General features: G+C 37.0%; 1 protein-coding gene across 1 annotated transcript in view; it reads left to right on the forward strand.

The window, feature by feature from the left end:
- C1QTNF3 (C1q and tumor necrosis factor related protein 3) overlaps positions 1 to 10,754 on the forward strand; it is a 19,755-nt gene extending 9,001 nt beyond the window's left edge. Inside the window, exons 3-6 of the mRNA XM_008585121.1 lie at positions 397 to 551; positions 3,817 to 3,946; positions 7,921 to 8,020; positions 10,745 to 10,754. Coding sequence (XP_008583343.1) covers positions 397 to 551; positions 3,817 to 3,946; positions 7,921 to 8,020; positions 10,745 to 10,754 — 395 coding nt within the window. The remainder of the gene's footprint in view (positions 1 to 396; positions 552 to 3,816; positions 3,947 to 7,920; positions 8,021 to 10,744) is intronic.
- The last annotated feature ends 1,386 nt before the right edge of the window (positions 10,755 to 12,140 follow it).

Consider the following 12,140-nt stretch of genomic DNA (forward strand, 5'->3'; position numbering starts at 1 on the left):
AACCGGTCTGTATGTGGGATCCGAACCCTCGGGCGGGAGCGCCACCGCGCTTCCCAAGCGGCGCACTATCCAGTGCGCCACTGGGCCGGCCCCTAATCTTTGCTATTTTAAATGCTAATGTAATGATCAGTCTTTCACACAATCTTTCATCCAATCCTTGCTTTCTAGGAAAAGCAGGCTTTGGAGCCTTGGGGTGTCTAAGGCTATTTTCAGACACTTGTGCCCCATTTAAAAAAGGTGTCCCATTTGATGATGCCTGTTGGCTGTATTTGGAATAATTTCAAATTGTGCCCTTTTACAATTGAGTTTGGACATTCTTGAAGAAAGGGGCTATGTCTGTCTAAAACCAGATGGTAGGAGTTACGAGGTTTCTCATGTAATGATGTCTCATTTAAGGAAACCATGGGAACAATGGCAATAATGGAGCCACTGGCCATGAAGGGGCCAAAGGGGAGAAAGGAGACAAAGGTGACCTGGGGCCTCGAGGGGAGCGGGGGCAGCATGGCCCCAAAGGAGAGAAGGGCTACCCGGGGATTCCACCAGAACTGCAGGTAACCTGCCCTCGGCACATCTCCAGGTGACTTTTAGACCTGCCTACAGGGGGCCAGGAATTAGAAGGTTTGAGAACTTGTTCAAGCTTTCACCAATCTTGAGTAAATCCGAGTCTCAGTTTGTTCATCTACACCACACGGTGTTTGCATAAGGCCTATGCTTCCCAAACGGAAGGTTTTGAGATGATTCTCAGAAAGGAGAGAAGTTTATAGAGTGAAATCCAGCTCCCTGATAGGACCACATACAAGGCAACCTTCGTAAACTCATCTCCTATTCTTCAAATGAGAAGATATGTTAAATGAAAAAGGTTTTGGCAAACTTGAATATACAAGCTTTTAGATTCATAAATAGGATGGTGAAATGTCTACTTATAATATTTTATTTATTAATTTTGTTACATTTACATATTTAAGTCACATACATGGATATTAATATGTATTGTTTTCTACCAACTCAGCTTTTGTAGCACAATTTTTATTTAAACTTTTCTCTTCAGTATCTTATTTATCACTGGAGACATTTTATTTTTGAGTAATTCACTCAGTTTTCCAGATCAGATCATACTCATTTCATCATAAAGTTTTCTAAATTTACTTATAAGGTTATAACTGTACATTTTATCCCAAGTTCAAGTATCCATTTATCTATTCTTCATTTCTCTTTTACATAATCTTTAAAATTCTTGTTAACAATAAAATCTAAAACTTGTAAATATGAAGTTAGGTAACCAAGAAAAATTACTAAGTCTTGGTTAATTTTTTTTTTCCTAATATTTTCAAATGGATTCTTCCACAGGATTTCTATCAACATTGAAAACTAGCATTTTTAAAAGTAACATTGTTTTTGGCTAATATGTTTTCCCAAAAGGGTAAAATGTGGCTAAAATAAAATAATTGAGAGGAAATCCTGTAACATGAGAGACTTTTAAAGAACTAGAATATAAAGCTACTCTTGTCTGAAAGATCAAAAAGAAAACTTTGCCTTTTATTGGGGCATATATGGTGGTTGTTTAACCTTGGATAAGTTCCAGCATTTTTCAGGTGTAGAATAAGAGATCCTGTGTGTTAGACTCTAACCACTTTTTTCAATTTTTGTAACTTATTAATGAATATTGTTTCATAATTCCAGCAATCTGAAATTTACCAAAAAAAAAAAAGGAGTGAGATGCCACTCAGCCAGGTTAAGGTATCTAATAAGATGTATGATAAACATCTCAAAGGTAGAAGCTCCAACTGAGAACCTATGAATGGTGGTACCATGGCTAAGGGCTCTGGAGTAGCCAGTTTAATAGAGAACACCTTGGTGATTATTAAATTTTCTCCATCAATGATTTTACCCTAAAATCACAATACACTCATTTGGGAGAAATACTCCCATGTGTTTTTCAAAAGAGGGAAGACTGTTCTTAGGCAAATTGTGAAGGAGGGGAGTGCACATTCTTTGAAGACAGATAATCCCAGCAAATTAAAGCATGTATTAATCTAATTCACACCAAGTTTCAATGACTCACTTGGACAAGTCAGACTGGCATTGACTTTCAAAGCTCATTCTCCAATGGTGGTTTCAAGCAAAAGCATTTCTTGACAGGTGGAATTATCCTAAGGTTCTTTTAATTATTGTTAACATTTTGTATTTTAAACGTCAACCCTGTCTTTGTTTGTCAATAGTAGTTATAATAGTAGCAGTGGGAGGTGGAAGAGGAGTGATATAGTGTCCTATTCTCCACTTAAGTGATGTACAGATTTGAAGCTCAAATACTAAATGACTTGCCAAGTGACACAGTTAGAATTAATAGAGCTGGAACTTTATCTCACCTCTTTGGACCCAAGCAGATAGTTTTATTCCCAAATTCATAGATCCCCCACTTGCCACCATGATCAGGTTTCTTAAATTAATTCTCTCCACTGATTTTTTATTGATTGGGCAGAAGCTTTCAAAATTCCATAAAATACTATGCAAAAAGTATTTGTAACCAGCCACAGGAATGGGTGCTGGTATTAAATGGCTTCTCTGATTCTCCTAAATCTAAATTTACTGTTCCAATATAACATATTTTGTGCAAGATCATGCCCAGAAATTTTTGCTTTTCCAATATTTAAATAGATTGTTAGTTTTATTAACCATTTTTCCATATTTCAGATAACTGCAAACATTTCCTTTTGCCTTTTAAAGATTATTCACATATCTTTTCATTGTAAAAAAAAAAATGAAAGATAGCTGTGCAAAAATAAGAATAAATATCCAAATATAATTTCTATTAACATATGGTTACATAACTTTCCAGATGTATGCATATTCATACACACATATTACTTTTTAAATATGATGGGAATATATGGTACATATTTTTTACTCTGTTTCATGAACAACAATATATCCTGAACTTCTCTTCATGTAAACAAATACAATTTTATATCTTCAAAATTATTATATCTGTTTTTCTGAATACAAAATTAATACATGCTCATTTGAAAATTATAGGTGTAATGAAGAAAGGAAAAATTTCCCCTGAAACTTCTACCGAGACTTGCTGTCAATAATTTTGTGTATATTCTTGCAGACATTTTCCTCAATTTGTCCACACAACTACCCCACCCACATGGACACATTTAACAAAGTCTGGTATCAGGTCATAATGATCTTGTGCTGCCTGCTTTTTAATTAAACAATGTATTGAAAACATTTTTCCATTGCATATATATAAAATGTATATATATACATACATATGTATACACACACGCTTGTGTGTGCATATGTGTGTGTATAATACATGCATGTTGATCCTTAATCAATATCAAGGATTCTCAAAGTGTGTTCGAGAATTTATTCCATAAGAATTAATAAACATCTTGAAAATAATAATGGAAAAAAATAATGCAGGGTTGACAAAATTAAAATGTTGTTTGACTGTAGGGTTTTTCAGATCCTTTAATATGCTAACGTGCATTTGACAGCCACAAGTGAAGAATTTCATCCAAATTTTCCTACTATTAGTTGATAACAGAATTTTAATATTTCAAAAAGCATTTTAAAGGCCAAGATTCTTTGAAACATGTTCAGAACTGTTGATAGAGATTATCATTCTAGTGGCTGCATAGCATAAAAATGTGAGAAGTTATCATAATTTATTTACTTCTTTCTCTATAGGTTGATGTTAGTTCCAATCTTGCTGTTGCAAATAATGTAGCAATAAACTTACCTGCATAAAAACTTTATTTCTTTAAGATAAATTGCCTATTAATTAACGCCCGACTCTTTCCTTAGATTGCATTCATGGCTTCTCTGGCAACTCACTTCAGCAATCAGAACAGTGGGATTATTTTCAGCAGTGTTGAGACCAACATTGGAAACTTCTTTGATGTCATGACTGGTAGATTTGGGGCACCAGTTTCAGGTGAGATGAAAAAATAAATGAATAATTGAAATAATCTAGCAATTGAGAAAGTGAAGGAAGGAAGGAAGGAAGGAAGGAAGGAAGGAAGGAAGGAAGGAAGGAAGGAAGGAAGGGACTGAACCAAATAATTTCTAAGAAGGATTACCTCTGATTTTAAAAGTCCTTAGAACATAATTCTAACAGTCTAAATGTGTCATAACTGTGTCCCCTCTTTGCCACCACCCCAAGGAGTGCTTGATCCTATTTTTTTAATTAAAAAAATTGAGTAGGTAGTACACTTCCATATTTAAAAAGTCAAAACTATTTATGCACATGCATACAAATACATTTTCTCTCCTTGTTTTTACATAAAAGCTGGCATGCTCTACATTCTGACTGTACCTTGCTTTTTAAAAAAGCTAACAATATATTTTAGAAATCTTTCCTTATTAATTCATTCTTTTTCAGAGCTGGATGTTTCAAAGTATGTTTAATCATTCCTTTATTGCTGGACATTTGGGTTGTTTCCATTTTTTTGTCATTAAACACAAACTTCAATGATTAACTTTGAATATACCATCTTGTAATTGAGCACTGAAGGTATATCAGTGTAGGCTGAAGTACCAGGAATAGGATTGCTCAGTCAAAGGGTAAATGTATCTGTAAGTTTGATGAGCTGTGCCATCTTGCTCTCTGTAAGGGTTGTACCAATACACTTCTATTGTCAGCATGTTAAAGCTCTTACTTCCTGATAGCCTCATCACCAAAGTGTGTTTTCAAATGTCTGGACCTGCAATAGATAAAAAATTCTATTTTAAAAAACTTTTACTTTGAAATAATTTTAAACTTACAGAAGACTTACAAAAAAATATGACAAAGTTCTTGTATTCTCTTTAACCAGATTCCTCTAATGTTAGCATTTTGTATAATCAAAGTACAATTATTAAAGTGAAGAAATGAATCTAGGTACAATACTGTGACTAAATTATGATGGCCCAGTTTTTAGTTTCTCCTCTTGTTTGGCCATTTCTACTATGAGTTCTTGCATTTTGTTTTATAATGTCCTTTCACAGAGGTATTTGCTTCACTAATATATTTTAAACTCATGATGGATTTTTGATTACATTTTTCATCTACTGCATGACAACATGTCTTCTTGGTGAGTATTGTTCATCTGCTAGGGTCATTTTTGCTGTTCTCTTCTACTTTATAAAATTAACTGGTGCTTGAATGAGTTGGATTCTCCTAGACCAGCTGTATGCAATAGTTTCTTGGAGAAGAAAGGACCTGGGCAGTCATCCAGGTTTGGTGACTCAGTGGCTCCCTCCCCTGCAGCCAGGAGACTGACTGATTCTTTTCAGTGTGGCCCCTGTGTGTTTTCCCTGTATGGCTACACTTTTGCTGCCTCCCCAGGCTGCACTGGGTCCAGGAAAACTTCTGAAACTAGCCTTGCATTTGCTAGCTCTCTTGTCATTCGGAGCCTTATTTTTGCAGGCAGATTCTGAGGTCTGCCACTGTGGGAACGCTTTGCACATTCTGTACTTAATCTAGTAATCTTCCCCCAAAACACAGCCTTGGCCTCATGTCAGCCCTGCTCAAAGGAGCTTCTTCTCAGCATCTGTACTCAAAATGTCCCTTCTCCATCAGGGAGTGTACTTTTCCTGGCACTGTTTGAGATATGCTGCCACCTGGCTTCCTTGGAACCCCTGCCCAAGCTCCATATTACCTCCGTGTGGCTCTGTCCACCCTCAGTTGCATTTGGCAGCACTCACAAGTATTTTGAACTTTATCAATTCGTTTTTCAGTCTCCTAGTTTTGCAGAAAATGAATACCTATTTGGGTTTTGCTTTTCAATTCTCCTTGTTTGGTATCTCTCCTTATGGTATCCAGAAGGAAAAGGAAGAAAATGATGATGGATGCAATGACCACATTAGATTTGTCACAAATGCTTTTAATGGGTGCCTTATTTTTCTACCCAGCATAAGTCAGAAATGGACTGACATATGAAGTGATAGATGCAATATTTTATCACACTTCAAACAGCTTTATAAGTTCTTATGTGATTTTCTGTTCTGAAGGTTTTATGTCATAATTTTCCTGTAACTATTCTGTTAAACACTATTTGTACCACAGATTATATTAGTGCCTAAATGTACCTGGTCAATAGTTCCATTGAGTTCAATGGCTTTGTAATAGAAGCCTAAGGATTTAGTCAGTCTTTTAGAGCTCTTTTGGGGTCAACATCATTCTGATGATAACAGTCATCATTTGACTCCCACAGTTTAATGTTTAAACCTCGTCCAATAGATTGCAAAATGACCAATTTATCCATTTCAACCTTGGGAGTGATGAGCCAAAGAAGGCTGATTTTTGCAATCACAGCAAACTAAAATCCATAGTACAGGTGTGTTAGCTTTGGTTTCAGTACCTCCCTTGCAAAACCACGTGCAGATATAATATATATTCACGTCTGTATTTCCAACTTTTGACATTTCATTTATTTGCTGTCTGGTTTCTTAATCTACTCTTCCTAAACTGTTTCTGCAAGCTATTTTTTAAATAGTACTCATCAATTTTTTTTTTTTTTTTTTTTTTTTTTTAGGAAACTAATACATTTTCCTGTCATTTTGATTACAGCTTTATCTTCTTGAGGCATTGAAAATTGTCTTGTATGTGTGTCTAATATGAAGTTTTATAAAATGTAGAAAACCGAATAAATATAAACTACTTTCTTTGAGTCCTTCAATTTTTATCTGCCTTTACTTTTCATCTATGGGCCAATCTCTAGGCATATACATAAAGGGGCATGACTAATTTTTATACCATTTCCTTCGTTCTCAGCACATTGAATTGAATATGCATGTCTGGCACTAAACAAAGAAAATCATACTTCTTTAGTTGGTTCAGCTTGACTCAGAATCAGATGGATCAACATGGCAGCCTTACAGCTTCTATCTTACTTGATTGCACCTTTGGAGAAAGAATTAGAACTGTACAGTGCTTTTTTTTATAAAAAAAAAAAAAAAAAAGAAGATGTTTCTGGGTTTTTCCTCTCGCAAGGTCATAAGTTTAAAAATGTAACATGGAAATCAATAAGAGCTTGATGACTTATATTCATTCACCTTTCCAAAATGCACTCCCAAATCCAAGATCATTTGGAGTTAGAAACATTTTCCTTTTAACTCGTCTGCCTGCTGTTGGATTCTTCTTAGTTATTCTGTGAAAGTATCTTCTACACTGGCATTTAGGCTGTATCGGGTTATATTAAATTGCTTTCAGTTAAGAGCCCTAGGCTCTTGTAAGAAAACTCACATCTTTTAAAATATGTTGGTCTTTTTCAGATGAGGAGCATACAGACTTTTAGTAACAAGGTCATGTCGTTGAGTTTAAGTTGGATCTTTCTGTTTATTGTACATAATTTCACCCCCTTACAATGAATAACGTGAGAAATTACCAGAACTATTCATTTAGAACTAAAAAACATTTATTCTGTTCTCCAGTATTTTCTTATCTTTGGCTCACACCTTTGGCACATACAGTCATCTATTGTAATGCTATACTCTGCTCATTTGTCAGGCCATGGAACGCCATGTGCTCCGACAGGACTCTCTGTACTTTGTCAAGATGAGTCCTGGATAGATGCTGATAACACTTAACCTATACCTAGAGACTGCATGTACTTTGCCCTATGCACTTTGTCAGGGCACAAGGCAGTGAGATGCAGCTAAAGTGAGGTAGACTCCTTCCCTTAAAGACTTTGAAATCTTATTAGGGATACACAGTGTACACATTGAGAAAGTCTCAACAAATTTTAAAGCACTTTGAAGGTAAGCAGATAAAGGGACATGGGCAAATAAAGGTCAAGAAGAAAGCACATACTACATAGATTATCAACAAAAGAAGTGTGAATTCATTTGGCATGTCTCTGCTTTCTCTCCAGGTCCTCAATGTATAATATGTTAATATAAACATGGATAAATACCTGCCTTTTTCAGGTGTGTATTTCTTCACCTTCAGCATGATGAAGCATGAGGATGTTGAGGAAGTGTATGTGTACCTTATGCACAATGGCAATACAGTCTTCAGCATGTACAGGTGGGTGGTCTTTTCTGTCACAGGTCCCATGCTGCCATTGTTTGCTCAAAGGATGCCCATGACAGGGAAGTGGATGGGAACCAACAGAGCCTGGCATGGCCCCTGTTCTCAATGAGAGCCCCCAGACACCAATATATGGCCAGATTATTGTTACTATTAGGGAAGAAATAAATCTGATGAACTTGAGCATCAGCATTGATGAAAGGCCTTAAGCTAATTACTAGCAACACTCCCCATAACCATTCATTTGGATTCTTTTCTTAACTCATTATTTTTTTCCCTCTCTCTCTGCCCTTTCCTCTGCTTTTTTACTCTCCCACCCCCTTTGCCTGGTTCTTAGCCCTGTTGATGGCCTCCACCACTGCCCTCCACCACTGGCTGGCAGGTTACAAGAGTTGGGAGTAGGTCCCTCTCTTTAGTCTGTGCTGCTGCACTGATACTTATCCTAGCAACCTGGCCCCAGGGCTCCTTGCGAAAAAGTATTATAAAAAGAAAATATTGCACACTGGCCTGATGTTATCTCAGGGTGTTGCAGAGAGGTAAAGAACCAACACCTTCACCGTAATTAAATGGGCTATGAGTTATTTATGAAAGGCTTTGTGGCTGTCATCTTTTTCCTGTTATTTCTGATGACTTGGGATGATTGTTATGTTTTCCTCTGGAGCCTGACCTGAATGGGAAGATGTATTTGAAATGCCAAAAGGAAAAAGATGAGTTTGAATAGGTGAAATTGCTGCAACAAAGAGATCTAGAACACCAGAGGCTCAAACATGCTAGAACTCTTTTTCTTGACCAGTCCAGCGTAAGAGTTCCAGGTTGGGGAAGCATGAGGGGAGGTAGAAAGGGTAGAGGAGGGAATCGTGTAGATCTAGAACACCAGAGGCTCAAACATGCTAGAACTCTTTTTCTTGACCAGTCCAGCGTAACAGTTCCAGGTTGGGGAAGCATGAGGGGAGGTAGAAAGGGTAGAGGAGGGAATCGTGTGAAGGTTAGAAGGGGGTTTGTTCTTTATGGTTTCTGAGAGACTCAGGCTGATGAAAGCATCTCTACCATCTATAAAACTGACTTCTAGCTTCTCACTGGTCATTGTCATCGCCAGAGTCAGAAGGGGGAAAGAACAGCAAGCTTGCGGGACTTTTTATGCACTAAGCATTCTGTTCAGAGAACTTAGTTCCTTTGTTCCCCTCCGCTAACCCCACCCAACAATGTGAGGGCACCAAGGAGATGTAGTGTAGCTTCTGTGGAAGAGGGGAGAGTGGATTCTGGTGAACAGCTATCCTTCTCTGTTCCTCTGGCTTCCACGTATCTGTTGAACTCTTCTTCCTACACTTAGACCATACATCTCCCCATCTCTGTTCCCATGGGATACAGACTAAACCACAGTTAATGCATCCTGCTCAAAGCCCAGATTTGAGCAATAAGCAATCCTTTTCAGCAAGTCAATCCGTACACTATTTTTCTCTTTGGCTCCTGATTCTGTCCTCTGGGAGGGTCTTCTTTGTCTATTTTTCTTTATGGCCTCATCTAAAATGTGAGTAGGCCCTTCTAATTCACAGCCCACTTCTTGTTGCTGTAAATTTCAGGGGTATGTCAAACATCCAAGATTTTTGTAGTCCAGGTTCGGGTCTTTGGTAATACCATTTTCTCAGCAACTTAGCAGATTTTTGCTCTATTTGTAACCAGTCAGTTACATGTGTTAGGAAACCATTCTCAATGTACATTTCTTGACAGATAATTTTTTAGCCTGTTATTCCTTTGATTCTTTGTCCTCATGCATTTCTTTCAATTTAATGGTGGTTACCACAAGGCCTTCTAAAAAAATAGATTTGGGTAGAAGGGAAACATTTTTTTGTTGTTTGTTTTTTTGTCTTTTTTGTGACCGGTAAGGGGATTGCAACCCTTGGCTTGGTGTCACCCGCACTGCGCTGAGCCAGTGAGCGCACTGGCCATCCCTATATAGGATCTGAACCCGTGGCAGGAGCACTGCTTCGCTCCCAAGCGCCGCACTCTTCCGAGTGTGCCACGGGGCTGGCCCAACATTGGTTCTATATGCCGTATTTTTAAAAACTCTGTATTGGTTACTTTGCTAACTATGTTACAGGTACACCAATATTGTTGGATAACTCAGGGGCTCAGAAGAATAAACCACAAAATAGTCTTCCCAGATGACCTTGACTAATATACTCAGCATCTTTATGACACTTCCTTAGGCACCTAGAAGAGAATTCTCCTCCAATGCAGGTTGGAAATAATTGTTTCATCAGAGAAGTCATTTGCAAGGAATTTTGGTGACTCTGTTTTTAATTTAATACCAGCTTTCAGGAACCCCTGAAGTTTTGAGTTCATTATTCTTTACAACATTTCAGAGAATAGAGTGCAATGATCATGATGTGGCTGGAGCAAGAACAGGGGCACTCGCTAGTATCTATGTACCACAACCATTTGTAAAGCCTAGGCTGGGAAGCAACAATACTTTGATCCAGTGGGTTGATATTCATGAATAAGGTCTAGATATTTTTAAAGCCCAAATAGCTTTCAGATAGTGAAATTATTTACAATGCTCACAGATATTTGGCTCCTTTTTTTCCTTAATAAAGATAATTCTGTAATTAAATCGTGACTTCTAATGGCTTCCATTTTTAGAAGTAGAAGTTTTTCATGCTCCAGAACCAGGTTTATCATATCTGGCTTATCAGATTGACTCTTTGCCATTGTGTTTCTTAGATTGCAATAGATCTTTTTGACTCTGGTCTGCACAACCAGCTGAGGTGAGCTTAGGTCTATATAGGACAGATGTTAACATTTTTTCTCTCTCTCTCTTTTTTTTTTGGTGGCTTGCCAGTAGGGGATCCAAACCCTTGACCTTGGTGTTATAATACTACTCTCTAACCTAGTTAATGCCATTGTGTTTCTTAGATTGCAATAGATCTTTTTGACTCTGGTCTGCACAACCAGCTGAGATGAGCTTAGGTCTATATAGGACAGATGTTAACATTTTTTCTCTCTCTCTCTCCTTTTTTTTTTGGTGGCTTGCCAGTAGGGGATCCAAACCCTTGACCTTGGTGTTATAATACTACTCTCTAACCTAGTTAATAGGTCAGCCTATATTTTTTCTCTTAATTTGGAAATTACCCCAGTGTATTTATACTTTACACGCACTATGTCATGTTGAAGGTGCTGCAAACTTAATTATATACAGTTGAACTGACAGATTCAAAACATAAGGGTATTTCACTTAAGAGACATATGAGAAAATGTCTTCACCTTTTATTTGATAAAAAATGATGTGACTTCTTTGATTACCATATCTAACCAATATTCACAGAGAAGGTTTTATGTATCAGGTATTGTAGGAGGTGCCACTTGGCTTTTGTCTATCCCTCCCCACCCCAAAATCTATTCTCAAGGGATTAAATTTGCCACCAAAATAATATTTATAAAAATGTGCCATAGCTTATGAAGATAGTACCCAAAGGTAGCACCCCAAATTGGTTTTTTAGGCAAAGAAAACATCATCAGAATATGTGTTTACCCAGATATTGAATCATATTTAAAATGCACTAGAGAGATGCCTATCTGAAAAATATCATATAATGAATTCCTCTTGAAGTAATGAGACTATAATTTATTTTCTATTACTATTTGAATTGTAACATAGGCTTTTTAACTACAGATTTACTTGTATTGATTACCCGTATGTCTAGAGGCAGAGAAAACTAATTAGGACTGTCCTATTAGCTAACTTAGTGTCCTGCATGCTCAGTTCAGTCTTTGTCCCTTTCCTTTTGACCTAAAAATATTTTTTAAAACTCTTCCTGAGTCCACATCTAACACTGTTTTAAAGTGAGTGCATATTACCTATGATGTGCTTGACCAGTAATGTTTTCACACTTTTTTTTTGTATGTGTTTCCTTGCCAGGGCTGTGGAGTTGTTGAGTTAAGGTTTACTATTACCAAATGTCATAAATATTTCATAGAAGTGCATCGCCTACAGATATTTAAATGTTGCATGTTGACCAAAGGGATTTCATATCTGAAGAACGTATACTACTAATAAATGCCTGAGAGGAGAATCTTGGCCTGGCTTTAGATAAAACTGCAGCAAAAAATGTAATAAGCA

The sequence above is a fragment of the Galeopterus variegatus genome, unplaced genomic scaffold, assembly GCF_000696425.1.
Source record: "Galeopterus variegatus unplaced genomic scaffold, G_variegatus-3.0.2 Scaffold3461, whole genome shotgun sequence".
NCBI classification, from domain to species: domain Eukaryota; kingdom Metazoa; phylum Chordata; class Mammalia; order Dermoptera; family Cynocephalidae; genus Galeopterus; species Galeopterus variegatus.